Raw genomic sequence first — 25755 nt, 5'->3', positions numbered from 1 at the left:
GCTGCTACCCGTTTAAGCTTTGATGGCGACCCACTCAATAGTCATGCCCCCAAGAGTTCCGCGTTTCGTGCCAGTGTGGAAGTGGGCCAATGTCTGCACACCGCTCCTCCTTCACAGGATCAGAACCTCAGGTTAGCCAGACTTCCTACTTCTGTGGAGCAGCCCTGTGTACATACACTGGCATGAGCTAAAGCCCCTTTCACACTGGTGTCACACATATGGCTGTGGGAGGGTGTGTGGCTGGTGGACATGCAGATTTCAATGGTACTGGTTAGTTGCAACTACCGTATTTTTCTGTGTATAAGACTAGGTTTCCCCCCTAAAAAATAATGTCAAAAATTAGGGGCCGTCTTATACACGGGTAGTGATGAGGGTGGACTGGCGACAATCTGAATCCCCCAAAATAGGGGGCGTCTTATATATGGGAGCATCTTATAGATGGTAAATTCCGTCCCAACGCTTTCAACAGGATTCAGACTAACTTCTGCTTGATGTGTTTCCATATGGGGGACTTTAGTCTGATTATTGTTTAAATTGGTTCTTAAAACAATGCTAGCTAGAAGATACACACGCATTTTTTAAAAAATCTCTCTTTTCCTTTCTATGACCACATTCATTCATGCCACATTCATTCATGCCATTCATGGCAAGAGGCTCAAAGGCATTTTTTTTAGTGGCGCCTAGTGTGACACTTGTATCTCAAGTCTCTTGGGAATAGGGTTTGTTCCTGAAACCCAGAACACCTGCCCATTTATTAAAATGTGTTGACAGCCTTTCTACAGCACCTCCCATTGTTTTAAATTGTTCAATGTGGAATGATTAAAACAACTGTAAAATATACTCAGTCAGAAACGCAGAATTGCTTCTCGTCTCCCTCTCTTCTACTTGGGAGACATGTGGTATGACACAAATTGGGACATAGCTGCACATTTCATCATGCTGCACATTTCCCCATCTCACCTCACATTATTAACTGCAGAAATGAGGGTGCAGGAACTCATGCCTTGCGTTATACAGTGGTACCTCAGGTTACATACGCTTCAGGTTACATATGCTTCAGGTTACAGCCTCTGCTAACCCAGAAATAGTAACTCAGGTTAAGAACTTTGCTTCAGGATGAGAACAGAAATTGTGCTCCGGCGGCACGGCAGCAGCAGGAGGCCCCATTAGTTAAAGTGGTGCTTCAGGTTAAGAACAGTTTCAGGTTAAGAACAGACCTCTGGAACGAATTAAGTACTTAACCCGAGGTACCACTGTACCAGATACTATTACCTGCTCCACGCCCTGGTTAATGTCTAGTTTCAAAAGCACCACATTTCAAAAGCACTAGAAATCTGGTGGGTCTTCATAGAGAGGCTGCTCCATAACAAACGCAGCTTGCTGGGTGGAGAAGAGCTGGTATTATAGCTTCCTGGCAGGTGGGTCACTGGGAGGGAGAAGGATGAGGCAGTGGGGAGGTCGCCATGGCGCATATGCACAGGCCAAGCCAATCCAGTGCTCTTGCCAGTGCGCTGGCGCTACATCAGCCGCCCTGCCATCTTGCCCCTTCCCTCCCTCTCCCAGTAAGCAGCAGTGACTCACGGGCCAGGAAGGTAGCACAGCGCCTCTGCTCCACGCAGCGAGCTTCTTCTGGGCTACACTGCTAAGCACTACTAGAACTCCCCTCTTAGAAACTTGAGGTACTGAGAGCAAGGCATCACCAGAAGATCTTGAAGGTCAGGAAGGTTCATATGGCAGGAAGCACTCTTGCACATGCTTGGATCCTTATAGGTAGGGTCTTCAAGGTCTTAAAACTGCTCTTTGTATTGGGTTGGGAAGACAGAGGCAGCCAGTGCAGATGAGCACTGAATAAGTTGCCTACTATCCAGTGGTGCGGTTAGACTATTTTAGACTTTGGACCTTTTGGATTTATGGAGGTCCCCTTCTTTGGTTTGTAAGGGTTGCTACTCCATGTGCTTCAACATGTGGTAAGCCAGCTGTGCTGTGTCGTTGGACCCTCCTACTCATTCTGCTGAGTGGGGCCTGGACACCTGCCCTAAAGTCCTACCATTGATGTGCTGCCCACCCCTACAAGCCGGGCTTTGCACCAGCTAAAGCTGGAAATCTCCTCTTACATGTGAGATGTCTAGGGCATGATCTTTGCCATCAATGAAGAGGCCCCAGCAACCTTAGAAGCTAAAAGGCCCTCCTAGATACAGTTAGCACCCAGGAGCAACCTTCAGGTTACTCACGGACCTAGTTAGCAAGGATGTAACCCCCACCTGGAACAGGCAAACACACTTCCCCGGAATCTCTTTGCTAGCTTGGCAGATACTTGCCTCTACAATGGTGATGGCAATCATGAACCAAGGCGGGGGGCAGCAGGTGTAGCTGTCGTAATACCACTTCCGATCGATCTCACGGGGCAGAGTCTCATACGCAACGTGGCGGATCAGCCGCTGGGAAAGGCTCAGTCCCGTCTCCTCCAGCAGGGCCTTGCTGCACAGCCTCCGGTTCCCTTGCAAGATGGCTTGGCGAAAGCTGTTGGACCTTTTGTTACTCATCTGGAGGAGAAGATCAAAGGAAAGGATGGGGAGGGGGAATGAACAAGCTGAAATCAAGTAATGGCTTGGTGGTTAGACTGAAGGGGGTGATATCGTATATTAGCTGTACTCCGAGCAGACCCACTGAAATCAATTAGTTCATATGTTAATTCCACTTATTTCAATATGTCTACTCTGAGTATGAACGGAGTTGGATATCACTCAGGGAATTAAGTCGGCTTGGCAAATGAGGGCATGAAAAAAATGCCAAGATGGAGAAGTTTAGCAGATTTAGGTAAAATGAACCCAGATCAGAGTATCTTGCAGCCCTTTCTACTTGTATCAAGTTCTAGGTCAAAAGAACAATAACTGGCTCTCATTCCACAAAGAATTACCCCCAAATTAACATAAAACAAATGTGCTAAATGTATTATGTGGGTTCTACTCTGCTGAAAATCTCATGTACAATAGCCATTACCATTTCTTTTCAGAAAGTGGTTGTTAAAATTGGTTGTTAGAAGACTATTTTTTGGTGCCTCCAAACAAGAAACATCCCATATGCTCTTATTTAAAAAGACACTTCTGTGCAAAATAACAACATTTGATCTATTAATCAGAGCAGGATATAGAAAAGGCCTGATTGGCAAGCCCTACTCCTTCATTGAGAAATGTGGGCAGTGTTTTTTTTTTTTGTAAGAAAGTAAGTGGGGGAAAAGATATGTGGTGCAGTATGCCAGGTAATGACTGGAATTTAGTCAAATATTCAGCCTTAGCTGAATCTGCAGGAAAACTTCTACAAGTATTGTTTCAGTGGTACTTAACAGCATAACATGCATACACTTCAATGTGGAGTGGCTATTGGAGATGACAATTTGCTCATATTGACTTTTATCATGCTGCTTGGACATACTTGCCTATTATAGGGATGGGAACCCGTGGCTCTCTGGATGTTGTTGGACTGCAACTCCCACCAGGCTCAAACAGCATGGCCAATAGTGAGAGATGCCAGGAGCTGTGCTTCAGCAATAGCTGGAGAACCATGGGATGCACTGTCCCTGTTCTATACAGAATGACTGGGGGTAAAGTTATTGATTTAATTGAAGAAATTAGTGGATGAATCACAAGACTGTGTTTATTTGAAAGGAACTGTCAACAATAACAATCTCGAATTAAGTGTATCTTAATTGGTGTATCTGAAGAAGTGTGCATGCACACGAAAGCTCATACCAAGAACTAACTTAGTTGGTCTTTAAGGTGCTACTGGAAGGAAAAAAAAAATTTGTTTCGAATTAATAGTAAGTATTTGTTGGAAGCCACCCAGAGTGGCTGGGGCAACCCAGTCAGATGGGCGGAAGATGAAGCAGAAGAAGCAGCAGCAGCAACAAAAATGGGCTTTCCTTTGTAGTAGAAAAATGACATTACTATCTAATTAATGTAAAGGAATCTGTACAATTGCACTCATCTCATACTTGAAACAAAATAAAAAAAATCCTTCCAGTAGCACCTTAGAGACCAACTAAGTTTGTTATTGGTATGAGCTTTCTTGTGCATGCACACCTTCTACAGATACCTTCTTCAGAAAACTGAAGAAGTGTGCATGCACACAAAAGCTCATACCAATAACAAACTTAGTTGGTCTCTAAGGTGCTACTGGAAGGATTTTTTTTATTTTGTTTGGACTATGGCAGACCAACACGGTTACCTACCTGTAACTTTACTTACTTAAACGAGCACCCCCAATTTTAGTTTATTAAGTAGTTCTTGCTTATAACTAGAACTGGGCAATATCTGGTTTTCAGCATTGTGATATACATCCAGCTAAATATCGCAACATACTGATATATCACAATGTGTGAAATAAGGATGGAGACATGCAAAGGCATTGGCTGGCTTCACAGTTTTTCCTGCATTGTGATTTCTGCATAGCATACACACACATCATGATTTGTGATATATTGCCAGGTCAAAAATTATGAAACCAGTATCACAATATGGACTTCAAGCTAGTTTTGGATTCTTTTTCGCTGAGCCCTAACAGCCCTAACACACATCATGATTTGTGATATATCGCTAGGTCAAAAACTATGAAAGCAATATAATGATATGGACTTCAAAGCAGTTTTCAGAGATATATCAAAATAAATATACTCATAATGAATTGAAACAATGCATTCCAGCTTAAGATATATAGAGGGCTGTCCTGAGTTAATCACACAACAGCAATGGACTGTATAATGTGTTTACAACACTAATCTACTGCATGCTTGTCATAATAGTTAATGCTGCTTTGGTTGACAAATACCGGTTAACACAAGTATTAGAAATGTCTCCTGCAAGAGAGGAGAATTTGACTCGTATTTAACTTTGTAAGGCTTTGAATTCTCCAGTGATAAACTGCTGACAGTAAACTGGGTGCAGACCCTGGCTCCAGCATGATTACAACCTCTTGTTTTGGCATATGCCCCCTAGTATTCATACATTCCTGCATAATGAAGTACAGCAAGTATGTGGGATGCTCCAACAACACACGCTGTGAAAGCTCTTGTGCAATTGCCAAAACCCCTGCCAAGAGCCCTTTACTCCAATCCACTACAACAGTTTCCTTGACATCTGCTTGTAGATAGCTGCCAGGCCTCACTCAGTGTGAGAAATGAAGCACAAAAGCATTAGAACCCCTGCCCCTTCTTTTTTTCCTTGGCTCATGGCCTCAGCATATCCAAGCCCAAACCTTCTGCTTTTCAGACATACAATAGATACAGTGGCACCTTGGTTCTCAAACGCCTTGGTCCTCAACAACTTGGAACCCGAACACTGAAAACCTGGACGTAAGTGTTCCGGTTTGCAAACTTTTTCGGAAGCCGAACGTACTCTGTTTTGAGTGCCACACTTCCATTTTGAGTGTTACGCTTCCATTTTGAGTGCCACACTTCTGTTTCGAGTGTTACGCTGAGGTCTGTCTGTTTTTGCTATATATTTTGCATTTTTATGGCTCTTTTTTGTTTTTGTGACCGTGTGGAACCCAGTTCAGCTGATTGACTGATTGTGTGACTGCAGCACATTGTTTATTGCTTTCATTTTATGGATCATGTTAAATTGTTGTTTTTAAAAGTCTGGAATGGATCAATCCATTTTGCATTACTTTCTATGGGAAAGCATGCCTTGGTTTTGGAACACTTTGGTTTTGCAACTGACTTCTGGAACGGATTAAGTTTGAGAACCAAGGTACCAATGTACTGGGTAACTGCTCCACATAGAGCCAAACCGCTTAAATATATCATTGCCGTGAGTAACTATGAGACATCACAATTGTGATTGACAAGGGATAGGCTGTAACCTCACTGAACACCTACTGAGTGACCCTACAGAAAGCTTTCAAGTGTGTCCACACATCAAAACAAGTGGGCATGTGAATAATCATGAATGGCAGGTATATCAATGGCTATGTATCAGAATAGCTAAAACTGAACATCCATGTTCAGAAGATGCATTCCTTTAAGCACTAGATTCAGGGAAGACAAATAGCAGAAAAGAGGGCTGTCCCCACAACTGCCTTGTTTGTGAGCTTATCAGCTGCATCTGACTGGTCATTGGCTTGACACAGTTACAGTGGTACCTTGGTTCTCAAACTTAATCCATTCTGGAAGCCCGTTCCAAAACCAAAGCGTTCCAAAACCAAGGCACACTTTCCCATAGAAAGTAATGCAAAACGAATTAATCCGTTCCAGACTTTTTAAAACGACCCCTAAAACAGCAATTTAACATGAATTTTACTATCTAAAGAGACCATTGATCTATAAAGTGAAAGCAATAATCATTGCACTATACTATAAAATAAATAAGACAGTATTGTAGATGATAAAAATTAAAATTATTATTATTTTCTTACCTGCACTGATGACAGTCATTGTTTGGATGGGGAGCTTTCATCCATTTCCACAGTCACACAATCAATCAATCAATCAATCAATCAGTAGTTGAACTGGGTTCCACAAAGTCATACAAAAAAACCCAACAACCCGAAAAAGCCTCAAAAACAAAAACACAAAATTAATAGCAAAAACAAAAGAGCCAAACTTAATCCATTTGACATCTGAAATGTTTGAAAACCAAGGCACAGCTTCTGATTGGTGCAGATGCCCCAGAAACAATAGCCGACAGCCGCATCGGACGTTTGGCTCCCAAAAAATGTTCAAAAACTGGAACACTTACTTCTGGGTTTTCGGCGTTTGAGAACCAAGGTACCACTGCATAGGACTTTACTGAACTGGCTGCTTCCATAAATTGTTATTTATGGAAGTCCACATGCACCCCACAAGCAGGGTTTCTGCGACTTTTTCAGCTACACAAAAGCAGAAATGCAGCACAATGAAGCCCCTCCACTTCCCCTCAATCGCTGTATCTGCACGGCAGGAAAAGATGTGCCTGATTATTTCTGATTATTGAGCAGCTGTTAGAAGTATGAAAACCCAGCCAAAAAACACTGGTAATGCTAAAGCAGAATGCTGGACTAACTAGATCCACCACTGAGCTTGTTCACAAAAGTAGGAACGCCAGAGTGTCCCCGAGTGCCCCAGACATTCTCTTCCAGAGAACGCACATGAATTGGAAGCAGAAAGCTTGCTATGCAGACATTTCCCTTCTTTCAGGTGCAGGACTGTAAATCACGTTACCTGAGCAGCCTTTTCTTTAAAGCTGCAAATAAGGGTCATGAATTTTTCCAAATTGCTGCATGGCAGTAGCAATATATCCCAGCAAAGAGCACAGGAGACCCATGATTGTCACAGCCATACAGTTTCATAGCTTTCTTGACAATAGAGTACAGTTCAAATAAAACCCTGTTCCATTTAGAAATGGCATATGTAAAGAAAAAAAGAAGAAAAGTGTTTGCCTTACAAGAACATAAAGAGTCTTTCTGGATCAGTCTGGCATCCTGTTCTCACAAAGGCTAATCAGATGCCCATGGGAAATTTGCAAGGAGAATTGTTTGGTTTGGACTGCTGGGTTTCATGAAAACATTTCTCTCCACTTTAAGCCAATAGCAAACTACGAACAACTAACTGTTAAAAAGGAGCAACAAGGCTTAAATGGCGGAATACCATAGTAAACATGTTCAAAGCTGGTTCCACAATGATCCCTGTTAGCCACTGTTTGTGACTGGGTCCTGGGGTCTGAGAAGATTTGCAGTTACCACTCCCTCAGGCTCAGAACTTCTTAGTAATTGGATAAATACAACAAGGAGAGCAATAATGAAGATGTGTCTATCTTTGGGGTCAAGGGTGCTCAGATTACTGCAGTACTGTCCCTCAGGCTCCTTAAGTCGAGGGTTGCACCACCCATGTTCCAAGAGACGATTTAGAGGCACATCCAAGGTATAATGAAGTATTGAAATAGCATCAAGCGTGTTCCACAAGCTTCAAGGACAGCTTCACAGTTTTCACCTTCCAGGCAAGAGATGGAGGATTAAAACAGGTAACTGTAGGTACATACACGCATGTAATCGAAATAAGAAAAGAAATGCATATTGACTAACTAAACATACCCATATAGGTAAAGGTAAAGGTACCCCTGACCATTAGGTCCAGTCGCAGACCACTCTGGGGTTGCAGCACTCATTTAGCTCTATAGGCTGAGGGAGCTGGCGTTTGTCCACAGACAGCTTCCGGGTCATGTGGCGAACCAGAGCAGCGCACGCAAACACTGGTTACCTTCCCGCTGGAGCGGTACCTATTTATCTACTTTCATTTTGATATGCTTTCGAACTACTAGGTGGGCAGGAGCTGGGACCAAGCAACGGGAGCTCACTCCGTTGCGGGGATTCGAACCGCTGACCATCTGATCGGCAAGCCCTAGGCTCTGTGGTTTAGACCACAGCGCCACCCTAAAAAACTAAAAACTAAAAAACATACCCATATATAGGTGGCCAAATACACATTTGTCCTTGAGATAGCTAGTTAGTAGTCTTTCCCGCATGAATCAGGTATTTGGGTTTTAATGACTGCATTAGTAGGCCCATAACCCTAGAGAAGGAAACTCTTTATGAAAAGACCTAATTTTCAAGATTCAAGCCTTAACCATGACAAGTGAAGATTATCTATCTCCCAAAGAGTAATTGTGAAACATATGGAGCAGAAATTGGCAAATTGTCTGCCAGCCATGAATGAGGCAGTCAATGCAATGCTCTCCATACATTGCTGGACTACAATTCCCATCATCCTACACCATTAGCCATGTTGGCTGGGGCTGATAGAAGTTGCAGTTCAGCAACATCTGGAGAATACCATGTTGGTATCCCTAGACTGGAATTACAGACCAGATAGTTCTGGGTATTACTGTACCCATAAGTCTTCTGTTTGTAACAGTCATGACTCATGAGCAAGAGGGAAGCATAGGCTGCAACTCCTGGAGCCCAGCTGGTGCCAAATGTATTGCTCTGCTTTCCTTTGGACCACATCAGTGAGACCAAGAGGGGAGTCTTGACATCTGGGCAGCTCAGAGAGAGACCCCATTCACACTGCCCAGGCTTGTGCCTTGGAGAGGTTGCTTTTGAGAGCCAGTGTGGTGTAGTGGTTAAGAGCAGTGGACTCGTAATCTGGTGAACCGGGTTCGCTTCCCCGCTCCTCCACATGCAGCTGCTGGGTGACCTTGGGCCAGTCACACTTCTGTGAAGTCTCTCAGCCCCACTCACCTCACAGAGTGTTTGTTGTGGGGGAGGAAGGGAAAGGAGTTTGTGAGCCGCTTTGAGACTCCTGAAGGGGAGTGAAAGGCGGGATATCAAATCCAAACTCTTCTTCTTATTCTTTGGGTGCTGTGATTCTCCAGTAGTTTGACTCTTTTTTTCAGGGAGTCTAATATACAAGTGGTACCTCGGGTTATATATGCTTCAGGTTACATACGCTTCAGGTTACAGACTCCGCTAACCCAGAAATAGTACCTCAGGTTAAGAATTTTGCTTCAGGATGAGAACAGAAATCGTGCTCCGGCGGCACAGCAGCAGCAGGAGGCCCCATTAGCTAAAGTGGTGCTTCAGGTTAAGAACAGTTTCAGGTTAAGAACAGACCTCTGGAACGAATTAAATACTTAACCCGAAGTACCACTTGGTTTACAAAAGTATGCGCAATGTCTCTTTTCAAGTTACATTTTCTACAGATCAGTTTCATTTGTTGAGACATTAGTGTTACATTAGGAATAGTGGTCAGGTGGCACTGCTTCTATTCTACTTAGTGTATGTGTGGGGTTTTGTGTCAGCATCACTTGTGTGGGAAACTGACATGGGGACAAATAGAAGAAGACGCCTTCACGCCAATATCACATACACAGCCCAACAAGACAACAAGAACCTGCCAACAGCATACAAATCAATCTGGCTAACCTGATCCAAAAACACGCACACACCCCACTCACACACAAAAACAAAGTTCACTACAGCCAATCAAAGACAACCAACCACGCCCTTGGCCAACCCCAACCTCTCTCACCACCAAAGGAATACAAGCGAACAGTAGTTTGATGTCTTGAGACATACGGGTGCCAATGGCTGCAGAAGAAGACACTGGCCCTTCAACAGAACAGGAGGTAGCCCTCAAGGGGTGGGGTTTCCAGTCAATGACAGGCTGGACCTGATCTAAATCTCAGCCAGTTCCTCCAGGACCTCACTGAGACAACAGGGATGGCTGGATTCAGCTGCAGAAGCACTGTCCTTGGTGCTGAATTCACTCCTTTGGTCTCCCATCCAGATGCCTTTGCCTTGGAAACCAGGAACCTTTGACTTCCCCTTACTTGAGCTATCGTCCCTCCTCAGTGGTGGGCATCCTTATGGTTCACAACAGCCCCCTCCCAACCCAGAAAAAAACCTTTACATTTTCGCTACCTATTTTGAAGCAATTTAAAAATGAACAAGCAACCCAATCAGATTTGAATGTGATGACACTGAGGGCATACAACGTTCTTTCATTGCCCTCATTCTGAATAGCAGAGTAGAAGAAGGAATGCGTCCCCACTGTCAAGGCAACCAAGCTAAGGTCCCTGGTTCTTGTGCCCTGCAGGAAGCAATCAGTCTGGTTTCCCCTATAATGGGGACATGTTTCTTTTATCCCTTGACTTCTGCACAATGGGCAAATACTGTTGCCTCCTTTGCAGGACCTGGTGAAAGCACATTTATTTTCAATTTTTGTTTTTGTTACTTTTAAAATATATGTATATAGAATTTACCTTCCTCCTCAAGTAATCCAGCTATTATATAAATAAATATATATGTCGATTTTTACACACAAGAGTGAAAAAAAGGAGAACAATTTTCAAGGAGCGTTGTGTGAAAAGGTTCCTGAAGACAACATCTCCCACTGCAGCTCAACCCTCACTTACACCAGAGTGGGAAGTTCTCCTGCACTCCTCCTTACTGAAATTAACAGTGTCCTCACACATCTCTTCATTTTATAAGGCTTAAGTAAGAGAACCATGCCAATGGATTGCGTCCCACCAAGGAAATCAGATCTGTCCATCTCTCACTTGTTTGTCTTAATTGCATTCAAAATATGCTCACCTTGGCTCATGGTGGGTCCACCTCCACAAAAAAACAGAACACTCACTTCCTTAAATAAGAACCATGAAAATATACCCATGTTCCACAAATATGTCTACAGAGAAGGGATTGGTAACTTGTGGCCATCTAGACCGGGATGGTTCAACTTTTCATATGAAGTTGGCCACAAGACAGGTTCTCCATTGCTCCTATGGAATGTCACCCACCTTTATTTGATGCATCTCAAGGAAAGGTACTAAGCGGCGTGGTCACATACTAAAAATAATGCATAAAAACTAAATACTTTTATTCTAATTTGGATAGAAGCTGGGGTGAGATGTGGAAGATGAATTGATCCATAAGAGAGGAAGAGTTGTACCATCAAAACTACTCCTAAACCCTGCTGTTCGCAGCATGGTTACCAGCATGCAGCAGAATCAAGTTATGATTATTATTATTTATATACGGAAACCCAAATAAGCAGAAGATGCTCTGTGAAGAAGTAGGAACTGAAGGCATGCAAGAGGTGATATCTGTTCAGCGAGGCAAGCAGCAAATGAAACCTTTCTTTTTTTTTTTTTTTATAATATTTTTTATTACGTTTCTTTCCAAATTTTATACATTACAAACAAATAAGGAGTTTACAAGAAACCATTTTTATTTTTTTTTAACAAAAATCCCAACTTGGACTTCCCCACCCCTTCCGATTCTGCGTTCTTTATATTAACAATGTCAGCAATTTGTTACCTTATGTCATACCTTATTGTAACTTTTACATGTTATGTATCTATATTCAATGTATTATGTCACAATTTTTATACCTTTAAAATAAACGTAACATGTTCAATTTCATATTATCTCCTTTTCTCTTTTATCACTTAGTTTACTATTTACTTAATCATAATTGCTAAAGCGTATCATTTCCAAATCATGCACCGTCTTAAGATTCATACAGTTTGTAATACTTTTGCAAGTAGTCTTTAAACTTTTTCCAGTCCACCTCAATTGTTTCTACATCCAAATCTCGGATTCTGCCGGTCAGTTCAGCTATCTCCATGTAGTCCATCAACTGCATCTGCCATTCCTCCAGCGTGGGTAAATCTTGTGTCTTCCAGTTCTTTGCGATGAGTATTCTTGCTGCTATACTAGCATACATAAACAAAGTTCTGTCCTTCTTTAACACTTTCTGGTCTACCATGCCCAACAGGAAGGCCTCTGGTTTCTTGGGAAAGGTATACCTAAATACCTTTTTCAACTCATTGTAAATCATTTCCCAGAAAGCCTTAACCTTTGGGCATGTCCACCAGAGGTGAAAGAAAGTCCCCTCTGCTTCCTTACACTTCCAACATTTATTGTCAGACAGGTGATGTATCTTAGCTAACTTGACTGGGGTCATGTACCACCGGTATATCATTTTCATAATGTTTTCCTTCAAGGCCGTACTGGCCGTGAATTTCATTCCGGTGTTCCATAACCTTTCCCAGTCTTCAAACATAATGTTGTGTCCAACATCCTGTGCCCATTTAATCATAGCAGATTTAACTGTCTCATCCTGTAAATTCCACATAAGCAGCAAGTTATACATTCTAGATAACAGCTTTGTCTTTGGTTCTAACAATTCTGTCTCTAGTTTCGACTTTTCCACCTGGAAACCAACTTTTTTGTCCATTTTGAAAACCTCTTGAATTTGAGCATAATGTAGCCAATCTCGCACCTTATTTTTTAGTTTGTCCTGGCTCTGCAACTTCCAATTGTCTCCAATTTTTTCAGTCAATTCCCAATATTTCGGCCAATAGGCCTCCATATTGGGTCTTTTTCGGGCCTTGGCCTCCACTGGTGATAGCCACCTCGGAGTTTTACTCTCTAGTAAGTCTTTATATTTCATCCAGACTGCGAAAATTGCTTTTCTGACAATGTGGCTTTTAAACAATTTATGTGCTTTAACCTTGTCGTACCATAGGTATGCGTGCCATCCAAAAGCATTATTAAAACCTTCCAGATCTAGGACATCGGTGTTTTCCAACAAAAACCAATCTTTCAGCCAGCAGAAGGCTGCAGCTTCATAATACAACCTCAAGTCCGGCAGGGCAAACCCCCCTCTTTCTTTCGAATCTGTTAATATTTTAAACTTTATTCGGGGCTTTTTGCCCTGCCAGATAAATCTAGATATATCCTTCTGCCATTTTCCAAAGCAATCCACTCTGTCCACGATCTGTAAGGTTTGAAACAAAAATAACATTTTCGGCAACACATTCATTTTTATAGCTGCAATTCTTCCCAACAAGGAAAGTTTCAATCTTGACCAAATTTCTAAATCCTTTTTAACTTCCAACCAACATTTCTCATAATTATCCTTAAATAAATTCAAATTCTTGGAGGACAAATAGATCCCAAGGTATTTCACTTTTTTAACCACATTCAGTTCTGTTTCTCTCTGAAACCCCTCTGTTTCTGTAATTGTTAAATTTTTGGTCAGAACCTTAGTTTTTTGTTTATTCAACCTAAATCCCGCCACCCGACCAAATTCAGATATAAGTTCGAGAACTCTTTTTGTACTGGATTCTGGCTCCTGCAGTGTCAAAACTAGGTCATCTGCAAAAGCTTTCAGTTTATATTGTTTCACTCCGACCTCTATCCCTTGTACCAACCGGTCCTCTCTGATCATATTCAATAGCACCTCCAGGACTGAAATAAATAACAGAGGGGATAGAGGGCACCCTTGTCGTGTCCCTTTTTCAATTTTAAATTCCTCCGTCACCACATTGTTCACTATTAATTTAGCTTTTTGTTCTGAATAGATTGCATGTAATCCATTCTCAAACCCCCGTCCCACTCCCATCCCTTCCAAGTTCTTCTTCATAAACATCCAAGATATGTTGTCAAATGCTTTCTCCGCATCAATAAAGATTAACACCGCCCTTGTGTTCCTGTTAGTCTGCAAAAGTTCTAAAATGTCAATGATGTTTCTAGTGTTCTCATATAAATGTCTACCAGGGAGAAAGCCAGCTTGGTCTTTATGAATTACTTCATTTAAGACTTTTTTAAGTCTATTTGCCAAAATGTCTGCAAATATTTTGTAATCCACATTTAGGAGTGAGATGGGACGGTAGTTTTTAAGCTGAGTCTTTTCAGATTCTGACTTAGGTATCAATGTGATGAAGGCTTCTTTCCACGTTTCTGGTGCCCTCTTCCCATCCATAATCTGGTTACATACCTCCAACAAAGGTTGTATCAAATAGTCCTTCAGAACCTTGTAATATTTGGAGGTAAGTCCATCCGGGCCTGGAGATTTGCCTAGTTGCATATTCTGAATGGCACCTTCAATTTCCTGTGAGGTTATTGTAGAGTTCAAGATTGATCTTTTATCTTGAGTTATTTTTGATAGTCCATTTATCTTTAAAAATTGATCTATCTCTGATTCTTTCTGGGGCCCCTGTGCATACAGTTCTTTGAAGTATCTGTGGAAGCACCTCCTAATTTCTTCTGGTTTCTGTACGATCCTTCCATCAATCTCTAGATTTGTTATCGTGTTTAGCTTTTGTCTTTTTTTCAGCTGCCAAGCTAGCAGCTTTCCACATTTATTTGCTGATTCAAAAGATCTTTGCTTCATCTGTTTTATTTTCCATTCAATCTCCTGATTAATCAATTTTGAGTATTCTGCTTGGTGGAATTTAATTTCTCTCAGCACCTCCTTGGACTTTGGTTTGGTTCTCAGTTTTTTTTCTCCTTGGTGTATTTTCTCCAATATTTTGTCCTTCTTTCCGTTCCAGAGTTTTTTCTTGATTGAATTCTGTTGTATCAGAAACCCTCTCATAAGAGCTTTGCTTGCGTCCCAGATCGTTCTTTTTTCAACTGTAGTATTCAGATTTATCTCAAAATAGTCCTTTAATGTTTTTTGGGCCTTTTTCACAATCTCTTGATCTCTTAGTAGTGTGTCATTCATTCTCCATCTGAAGGAACCGGGTTGAGTTAATCTAAGTTCTATTTTCAAGGCGTTGTGGTCGGAGCATGTTTTTGGGCAGATTTCCACCTTTTTAGTCTTGGGTGCCAGCCCCCTGGAGGTCCAGATTTGGTCGATCCTTGACCAAGACAGGTGGGCCTCAGAGAAAAAAGTTCCTTCTTTACCTAGGGGGTTCTTTGTCCTCCATATGTCGATCAAATCCAGATTGTCAGTCAGTTCGAAAAAAGTTTTGGGCAGTCTGCCGTCTGATGTTAAGTTTTGGTTGTAAGACTTATCCATATGTGTAGACACCACTCCATTCATATCTCCCATCATTATGATGTTAGCATAATCCAGATAGTCCAGCAACGTCTCATGCAGCTTCTTGAAAAATTCTGATTTCCCGTCATTTGGGGCATAAATTCCTAATATCAATATTTTTTCTCCTTGGGTTTGAATTTCAATTGCCAAAATTCTTCCTTGTTCATCCTTAAATAGAAATTTGGGTATCAGGCTCTCCTTAGCGTAGATCACCACTCCTCTTTTCTTTACTTTGTCAGACGAAATAAATTCTTGGCCTAATCTTTTATTTACCAAAACCTTCCTGTGGAGCCTGGTCACATGGGTTTCTTGTAGGCAAATAATGTCCAATTGTTCTTTCTTCAATATGTGAAATAACCTCCTTCTTTTCTCCGGGGAATTTCCGCCATTTATATTCCAACTGAGTAGCCGCAGAGACATCCTGAACTATTCTGCTACACCTAGAGCGGTGTATCTTCTTTCTCCTCTGGTTCCGAAGGTGCAGGTATTGCTCCACCTGGGTTGGGTATAGGCCAATTAGCTGCTGCTTCTTTTTGGAGGTCTTCTCCGTGATCGTGCTGGAACTTTTGTAAGTCCTCTGGTGATCTTATTTTAACCTTCTTCTGTTTGTAAGTGAATGATAGCCCTTGTGGGAACTCCCACCTGTAAGGAATTGTGTTGAGTCTCAGCAACTTAGCCAAATCTGAGTAGGTGGCTCTCAAGTCCAATAACTGTTTAGGAATATCTCGGTAAATTTCCACCCTTTTCTCTTGTATCACAATTGAGTTTTTGAAGTGTAGGCCTAGTATTTTGTCTCTCTCCTCCCTTGATCTCAAAGCTATTAAGCAGTCTCTGGATCTATCTTTTCTTACTAATCTTCCCAACCGAAAAGCCGATACAATTTTGAAATCAATTTCTTCTTTTAAGTCCCAGAACTTTGTAAACTCTGTTGTCAAAAGTCCTTTCAAATCTTCTTGTTCAATTTCTGGGACTGCCCTTAGTCTGAGGTTGGTCTCGCGATTTTTCAATTCCACCAACGAGAGATAGGTTTGTTGGTCCCCTATCTGTTTATGAAGAGGCTTGACTTCCGCTTTAACTTCCTCGACTTCTTTTTTAGCTGATGTTGCAATTTGAACGGCTTCCCCTGCCAGTTTACGATTCTCTTCTGTTGCTCCTTGCAATTTTTCAATTGCTTGGGTATGTTGGGAAACCTGATCTGTCAATTTCTGGATCGAGGATGTTGCTTGGTCAATTTTTGTTGATTGGTTATCAATTTTTTGATTTATTGCTGACAATTGTTCCAAAACTTGTTTCAGTACTGCCTCAGCTCCTCCTGCTGCCATATCTTCCTCTTCAGATTTTTCAGGCTTTTCGGTTTCTACTTTTTGTGTCGCAAGCACAGCTGGAACTGATAATCTACGTCCCTGAGTTAAAGTTGTTTGCAAAAGCTGTGCTTGCTTTTTTGCTTTCTCTTTCTCCTTAGCTTCCTTAGCTTTGGCTGCTCTTGTCTTTCCTGTGCCACTCATCAGTCAACGTTCAAGGTCAAGTGTTGTAATCCCATGGGAAAGGCAAGTCCAGAATTAAAAACAGTCTATTGAGAGAAGGTAAACAGAGAAACTTTCCCAGGCCTCTATATTCCCAATGTCCTCTAGGGGGAGTGCCACCAAAGTTTTAGTAAGAAGAAGGTAACTTTCCGCAATTAAAGTCTCTTTGTTCCAACTTTAAAAACAATTTTAAAAGCAAATTAGTTCCAGCACGCTAAAAGAAAGGTCCTGCAGAGCCCTTTTAAACATATAACAAAGTTCCAGCAAGGTGCCTGCAATTGTATCCACTTCAGCTAGGTGAGCTCAAAATTACACTATCCAGTTACAAAAGTATCTGGAAGCTTGCAACAGTTCCGCAGTTTAAACAACTTTACCCGGCCACCCGGGAATTTGGGGTTAGAGTCTTCCCTTGCCCTTGGGGTGTCCGCTCCAGGTCAATTTTATGCTGTATTTATTCTTTAAAAGTAAAATTCAAATGTGCACGAAAGTCCCGATTTAAAGCTTCAAAGCTTCCCTGTTCACAGCGCTTTCCGCTCTTTAGACCGTCTGCTTTGATCTTGAAAGCAGTGTCGGAAGACGGACTTCCTCTTTCTCGTCTCCCGTTTTTAGCCAAATTTTCCGATTTGATTTGTAGAATCTTAGGTCCTTACTCACGGGTTTGATGTTTCAGCCCGATGTTTCTTGGAAGAAAGGTCGGCGCTCATCCGTGACAGCCGCGCGGCTTCGCCTCCGCAGAAAGAGCGATGAACCCACAGCACCGCTCCCCCTCCTTCACTCCGGAGCCCCTTACGGGGTTCCTTTTGTGATTTCGGGGTCGCTCCAGGTGCCCGCCGGGTCCCACGGCCACGGACTCACTCTGCCCGTGGTTTATCTTGATGGGTTGCCGCTGCGCCGTCGCGAGCAACCCTTTTCTGCGGTGCCCCTCTTCAGAGCTCGAAGAGGTCCGCCATCACGGTTTTGCGCCGCCTCCGGAAGTCAGCAAATGAAACCTTTCTGTTCACAACACCTACCTGCGCTCACGTTCCATTAATTTTACGAGGGCCTGCATATTAGTTGCTTTTCATCACATCTGGCTGATAAAAATGCCAAGAGCCATTTAAACTGGTAATCTTACAAAAGCAGTAAATGTTGGCATTAGGAGATGAAATTATAACCCTTAGGCAACACACTGACAGTTCTCCAGAGAGGACATGTCGTATAATGACCTAACTTCATCCGAAAAAGGTACTTCCACTACAGCAGGAACAAGCAACAACAGCAACAAAATAATATTCCTTGCTTCTTACGTATTAAGAACATTCACAGCCCACCTCTTTCAGCTTCCCAAATGACTTTTAACTTTTAAAAAGTTACATGTTTAAAATTTTGTTTCAGATTATCAAGATGATCAAGGGTCTAGAAACCAAGCCATATGAGAAAATGTTGAAGGAGGTGGGTATGTTTAGTCTGGAAAAGAGGAGACTGAGAGGCGATATGATAGCCATTTTCAAATATCTTAAGGGCTGTCACATGGAAGAGGGGACAAGCTTGTTTTCTCCTGCTCTGGAGGGTCGGACTCGAGGCAATGACTTCAAGTTACAAGAAAGGAGATTCCCACTAAACATCAGGAAGAATTTTCTGACAGCAAAAGCTGTTTGACTGTGGAACGGTCTCCCTTGGGAGGTTGTGGACTCTTTTTCCTTGGAGGTTTTTAAGCAGAGATTGGATGGCCATCTGTCACAGATGCTTTAGCTGAGATCCCTGCATTGAAGGGGTTGGACTAAATGACTCTAACTCTTGTAATGAGGACTCCTAGATGTTTTCTCCTTAAGCAATGGACACAGGCCTAGTCCTTCAAACATGTGCGTTTCTTAGAATGCAGTTCAGTGTAGAAGAAGGAGTTTGGATTTGATATCCCGCTTTATCACTACCCGAAGGAGTCGCAAAGCGGCTAACATTCTCCTTTCCCTTCCTCCCCCACAACAAACACTCTGTGAGGTGAGTGGGGCTGAGAGACTTCAAAGAAGTGTGACTAGCCCAAGGTCACCCAGCAGCTGCATGTGGAGGAGCGGGGAATCAAACCCGGTTCACCAGATTACAAGTCCACCGCTCTTAACCACTACACCACACTGGCTTTTCTGTAGAAAAGAAGTCTGTGAAACTTGCATGCTCAAGATGCCCACTTTCTCCAGCACGGAGACACTAAGGGTGTAGCAGTTGACACGACTGTTTAAAGCAGCCCTCAGCAAATAAGCAGAACTTGGCGAATAATTCTGTCCTAAAAGAACAGGCAAGCAGCAGTTCTACACAACAAACCCATACCAATTCCACAGTCCTGTCTTCCACTAAAGAAACCTAGGAAGCATAATTTGATGAGGGTGCCGAGAGATCTGCAAGAGTTCTTTAGCACCAGTTTCCAGGTCAGGTTTTGTGTGTGTGTGTGTGTGTGTGTGTGTTGGGAAGGTGGGGGAGTAATAAAAACATACCTGAAATTTCATCTTTCTTCTCGGCCTTTTAAGAGGCAGGGAACAGAAAAACTGGAATATTAATTTTCTTAGCTTGTGTATTTTCTGGCATCTCTCACATTTTGTGATATGATAATAGTGCTACATAGGGCTGAAGCTGATGCAACACGGGAGACTTGCAATTGGCTCTATTTTGGCCCTCGGTTTCTGAACTGTCTTGTATTTTTGTCTTGATTTATGGGAATGCTTTCATGCTCACAGCCCCTGGCTAAATGCAGCAAAGAAAGTCTGAATCTGTTGTGTGGCTTTGCTTGCTTAGCTCTTGGAGCTATAAGGTTCTGCAACTGCTATGGGCTTCCGGTTTTAAATGTAGTCTATTTGTGGGATCAAGGTCAGATACATTATTTATGTATGAGGCAACACCTTTTTGTTTTCTGCTTAATATACATTCCACCTTATATTCAAACCTAAAAAACCCCCCAATACAGATATCCAAACAGTATGGTGATCACACACACAGAGTCCTGCTGGATCAGACCAAAGACCCAACTCTTTTCTGTTCTGTTCTCATAAATTTGTATACATTCTGCCTCTTATACTGGAGGTAGTACCAGCCATTATGACTAGTTGCTATGAATAGCCTTATCCTTCATGAATTTGTCTGAACCCTTTTCAAGCCATCCACGATGCACAGCAGTAGCAAATTTCACAGCGTAACTAGAAACCTGTGTGAAGGAGGATTTCTTTTTGTTTGCCTTGATGCTTCCAATATTCTGTTCCATTGGATGGCCCTGGGCTCCAACATTATGGGAGAAAAATCTCTCTCTGCCCACTTCGCCCACAGGACACATAATGTTCTTCACCACCTTTCTTCTAAACTCTCATCATAGGGGAGTGCGGAAGCACTGCGGCATTTGCTGGCGCCCGGGGCATGCGTGCACATGCACACATGCCAGGTGGGGCACAGAGGTCTCAGGGAGCCCACCATGCCATTCCAGCCCTTGCCACCAGTGCCAAGTGGGAGCCTCACGCTGTCTGCCCACAGGACCTGGCACGCCGACGTGGCCCTTGGCAGGCAAATCACGGGGTGGCCAATCAGCAAGGCGGCAGGGGATGCGGTGGCAAGGCCAAGCCAGGCTCTGGGGCTCAGAGACCCCAGGCAGCAGGCAGGGCAGGGATCCCTGCGTGGGGGCACGTGGTTTGTGCCCTCTTGGAATTATGTGCCTGGGGCCACGGGCGCCCCTGTCCTGCAATGCTACACCCCTGGGGGAGTTGCTCCAGCCCCTTGATCATTTTTGTGGAATCTTTTCCAGCTCTACAATATCCTTTTTGTGAGCAGAAGTGAACACAACAATCCAAATACAGTTGCACCCGAAAAGATGTGTACAGTGGTACCTCAGGTTAAGTACTTAATTTGTTCTGGAGGTCCGTTCTTAACCTGAAACTGTTCTTAACCTGAAGCACCACTAGCTAATGGGGCCTCCCGCTGCTGCCGCGTGATTTCTGTTCTCATCCTGAAGCAAAGTTCTTAACCCGAGGTTAGCAGAGTCTGTAACCTGAAGTGTATGTAACCTGAGGTACCACTGTATATACCACTGTAATGATCATGGCAGTTTTATTTTCCTATAGATCCCTAACATGGAGTTTGCCTCCCCCCCCCCCACAGCAGCCACATGCAGGGTCAACTGTTATATTGAGCTATCTACTGTAATACCTACATCTCTTTCCTGTTCAGTGACCACCAATTCAAAAACACGTGGTTAGGATTTTTTTTGCCCCTGTGTGTAACACTTTGCACTTGCTTACCTTAAACTTTATTTGCTATTTTAATGCTCATTAACCCACTTGGAAGAGATTATTTTCGAGCGCCTCACAATCTTTTAGTTTTTACTACTCTCAGCAATTTGGTGACATCAGCAAACATGGTCACCACACTTCTCATCAGTGTTGTTTTTCTAGAAAAAGAGGTACAGTCGTACCTTGGTTCTTGAACGTCTTGGTACTCGTACGTTTTGGCTCCCAAATGCTGCAAACCCGGAAGTAAGCTTATGAAAGTTTTTCAGAAGCCGAATGTCTGATGCAGTTTTCACTTGACTGCAGGAAACTCCTGCAGCCAATCAGAAGCCATGCTTTGGTTTTCGAATGGTTTCGGGAGTCAAATGGATTTCCAGAACGGATTACGTTTGAGAACCAAGGTACGACTGTACTGGAACTCACCATGAACACCTCCCTTGTTCTCTTATAATGGCAATGGCACCCACCTGAGAGGTGCCAGAACTGAGTTCTGGCTGAAAAAAGTTCTGCTTCTCACCAATATTCATGTGTGTGAGAGAGCATTTAAATGTGTGTGCATTTAAATAAATATATATGTACAAGTATGTCCCTTATTTTGCCTAAGCTCAAAAGCAGTTTGTCTTCCTTCTCATATGGTAATATAATTGGTTAACATAGACATAACTGCATAATTATAAATTTTATGTACATGTGTGGGGTTTTTGAGTGGGAGAAGATCGGATAAGCTCATTCGGCTCACGCTTATGACTGCGGATAGGAGTATTTGCTTCTCCTCCAGCTCAGAACCTCTCTCGAAGTCTGCAGCATGACTGTTCGTTTTACTCATTTTAAAGCATTAGAATTGGGCATGGTGATGAAATGTTGTTAACCTAGGTGTTGATAGGAAAACAGCGGCGGTGGATTTTAGCCGTTTATTTTCACCCTTTCAATTAAAATGCTTAAAGCTCCAGAGGTCAGCACTGCACAAATTCTAGACATGCTTTAGTTCCCATTCTAGTTCACCTCTGTATCACCTGTATACATAAGCAGTATAGTAAAGGTAAAGGGACCCCTGACCATTAGGTCCAGTCGTGACCGACTCCTGGGTTGCGGCACTCATCTCGTTCTACAGGCTGAGGGAGACGGCGTTTGTCCGCAGACAGCTTCTGGGTCATGTGGCTAGCATGAGTAAGCCGCTTCTGGCGAACCAGAGCAGTGCACGGAAACGCCGTTTGCCTTCCCACCAAAGCGGTACCTATTTATCACTTTGACGTGCTTTCGAACTGCTAGGTTGGCAGGAGAAGGGACCGAGCAACGGGAGCTCACCCCGTCGCGGGGATTCGAACCGCCAACCTTCTGATCCGCAAGTCCTAGGCTCTGTGGTTTAACCCACAGTGCTACCTACGTCCTAATACATAACCAGTATACAAAGGCACAATTGAATCACAATTAACCTGAGTGCATATTGTAAAGCTTCTAATCTCGAAACTGCATAACCTCCGCAGAGCCTCTTTCCTCATTACAGATATTTTAGGTGTCACGTATTCAGAAATGTGACAACCAGGTTATTTGAAAACACATATATCACACAGGTCTATTTGTCAGAAGCCGAGATTGGCTGCAGGCAGCACCCTGCCAAACCTGGATTTGTTACTGAGTAATGTGTGAAAAGACCTTACAAACCCCAGGCAACATTAGCTTACTATCACTGCCTATAAAGTATCATCTGTTCTCTGCTAGGTAAAGGTAAAGGTACCCCTGCCCGTACGGGCCAGTCTTGACAGACTCTAGGGTTGTTCTCTGCTACACCTAACCAAAAAGGCTCCCATATGGACACAATTCGCTTCTTTGATTTCTGCAGTGGTATAGTATTATTCTTTACGAATCGAGTATGTAACCTCTAACTGAAAGAACAGAGAGTCCATTGTAGGCTGGCATGTTCAATAGTTCAGGTCCAAAATACAAGGAGGGGCCACCCTGCTCTTCTCCCCCCATGCAGTTGATCTGTGGCTTCTTTAATAAGCAGGTTATTAAAGCTGGAGGCAGAAGTACAAAAAGGGGGGGGGAGAGAGAAAGCTAACGGGAGAAAATATATTGAGAGTCATTAAAGACTTGTTCTCTCCAAAGTGGTTTATTGGAATATTCAGCAAGCAAAGAAAAGAAGCAGACTTGGGTTATTTGCTATTAACACATGATGCACTCTCCCAAAGCGCATTCATGCCTGATCTGAAAAAGATACAGTGGTACCTCGGGTTAAGTACTTAATTCGTTCCGGAGGTCCGTTCTTAACCTGCAACTGTTGTTAACCTGAAGCACCACTTTAGCTAATGGGGCCTCCTGCTGCTGCCACGCTGCTGGAGCACGATTTCTGTTCTCATCCTGAAGCAAAGTTCTTAACCTGAAGCACTATTTCTGGGTTAGCGGAGTCTGTAACCTGAAGCGTCTGTAACCTGAAGCGTATGTAACCCGAGGTACCACTGTACTTATAAATCAGGGGTGTGGAACCTGGTTGCCACCCAAATGTTGGTGGATTGCAGCTTCCATCATCCCTTAACCACTGGACACACTGGTTGGGTTTTGATTGAGAGTTAGAACTCAACAATATCTGGAGGGCAACAAGTTCTCCATTCCTGGTAGAAATGCCATGTGACCACTACAATATGCACGTCTGCCAGAGTTAAATGTGCTTACTAGATCGTTCTTAAGTATTTTTCCAAACTCGTCAATGATGGAATGATCATTGCCACAGGCAACTTCTTAGCCAAATGGCTTTGACTTGCAAGAGCCTTTAAACTGCAATGTGAGAACAAGCCCTATGATATGGACTAGGAAGGGGAAGCGATATTCAGGTAAGCCAGGTTCTGAAAATGTCATTAGTAGTAATTATACCTATGAATAGGACTGCTGCCCTAAACAAGGATTCATAAATGTTATATTGTTTTCATTATTATTTATTAATTAAATTTTAATGCCACCCTATACCCATAGATCTCAGGGTGGTTCACAAATGTTGGCTGGGTTTGACAGCTAACCATTGATTTTAGTAGCCACTGAGGCTTAGCTTTGACATCACCTGTTTTATTTTTATTTTTTAAATCATTTTTTTATTGGTTTTTACACATATTTTCCAGCATATCATCCTTTTAAACTTCATTTCAAAATCTTTGGCTATCGCGGCCTAAGACTTCCTTCACCCTCAACTGATGGTTTTCTAAAATCCTTTCTAATTATGCATTTTGATACTACAGTTATTGCTATAGATTCAAATCTTAATACCTGTTCTTAATTCTCTTCACAATAATTTATATATTACTCCTTAAAAAACTTATTTTAACCCTACAAGTGATGTTAATTGGTTACAGTTACTTTCCAAATACAGTAGTACCTCTGGTTACATACTTAATTTGTTCCGGAGGTCCATTCTTAACCTGAAACTGTTCTTAACCTGAAGCACCACTTTAGCTAATGGGGCCTCCCGCTGCTGCCGCCGCGCCACCGCCACACGATTTCCGTTCTTATCCTGAAGCAAAGTTCTTAACCCGAGGTACTATTTCTGGGTTAGTGGAGTCTGTAACCTGAAGCATATGTAACCTGAAGCGTATGTAACCCGAGGTACCACTGTACATCAAAAGCTTCTTCCATTCCTTTAGGAAAGTCTTGTCCTGCTGGTTCTGAAGACATCACCTGTTTTAAAGAGGTGAGGTGGCACTGTCCTTTTGTTCCTTTTGCCCAGAGAGGTTTTTTAAAAACACCACCACCACATGGGAAGATCAAGAGGCTCTGTAGATGAGTGTGTTTGCAGCAACCCTTTCCCTTCAACAAATGATACGTGGACACAATACAAACACGCAATACAGCCAGGAAAAGATGCTAAAGGGTGGGCCTTAATTAGACGTGGCCTCCAAAAGCTTGGGGAAACACTTCTGTCTCTAATGGGTGGTGAGAGCTCATGAGAGCTGTACCTTTCCACACCTTAAGGGGAGAGAATTCCACAACAGGGGTGTCACAAAAGAGAAGGCCCTACTCTGGGTTCCCACATGTCAGGCAAGGTTCACCAGCGGGACCATAAGCAAAGCCCCCCGCCTTCCCCCTGCCAATCACAGACTCATAATGCAATTCATAAAAATTACATTTCTTGTTACATTTGCAAAGCTATGCCCTGCAATTCTAAGATGGTGTGATGCTTAAAGCACCGTACGCCCTAGGAATCTCATTTGCTTAAAATAAATAAATAAGATATTGCAGATGAAGACTGTGCTCCACAACCAATATGAGTCCAGATTTCATATTCAGAAAGGAGTTTTTAATAATAAAAAAAGTTTCTCATACATATATAATTAAAATGTCTATTCTAACTGACATTTCACTTATCAAAGTTCCAGCTTTCTAAGTGATTTGAAACAGCTGAGCAATCATGATGGAGGATGAAAATTTCATTGCCAAGTTCCACTTTAATAAGCATAATGATGAGTTGCCAGACTATTTCGCTTGGGAAGACACCCTGCATGAACCCCACTTCAGATGGCCTGGAGCTGATAAGCAACTTCAGATGGCAACTCATAGGTCTAGTGAGACTCTTGCCCCGTCAAGAAATAGCTTGTTCCCTGTAAGATGAAGAACTCATGTTCTTCATGTTAGAAATGGCATACTACACTCATACCTCATCAGTAGAGTGCATGCTTTGCATTCAAAATGCCCCAGGTTCAGTCCTTAG

At 42.7% G+C, this 25755-nt stretch overlaps 1 protein-coding gene across 9 annotated transcripts in view; it reads right to left on the bottom strand.

Annotated features, from left to right (window-relative positions):
• RHBDL3 (rhomboid like 3) overlaps positions 1-25755 on the bottom strand; it is a 139307-nt gene that overhangs the window by 25503 nt on the left and 88049 nt on the right. For all 9 annotated transcript variants that reach the window (XM_053375207.1, XM_053375203.1, XM_053375205.1 and 6 more), the window contains one exon: positions 2319-2543. In XM_053375207.1, the coding sequence (XP_053231182.1) occupies positions 2319-2543 (225 nt within the window). The remainder of the gene's footprint in view (positions 1-2318; positions 2544-25755) is intronic.

The sequence above is a fragment of the Podarcis raffonei genome, chromosome 2 (assembly GCF_027172205.1).
Source record: "Podarcis raffonei isolate rPodRaf1 chromosome 2, rPodRaf1.pri, whole genome shotgun sequence".
NCBI lineage: Eukaryota > Metazoa > Chordata > Lepidosauria > Squamata > Lacertidae > Podarcis > Podarcis raffonei.
Note: the sequence above shows the minus strand (reverse complement) of the source record. Positions and strands in the feature narration are given on the sequence as shown.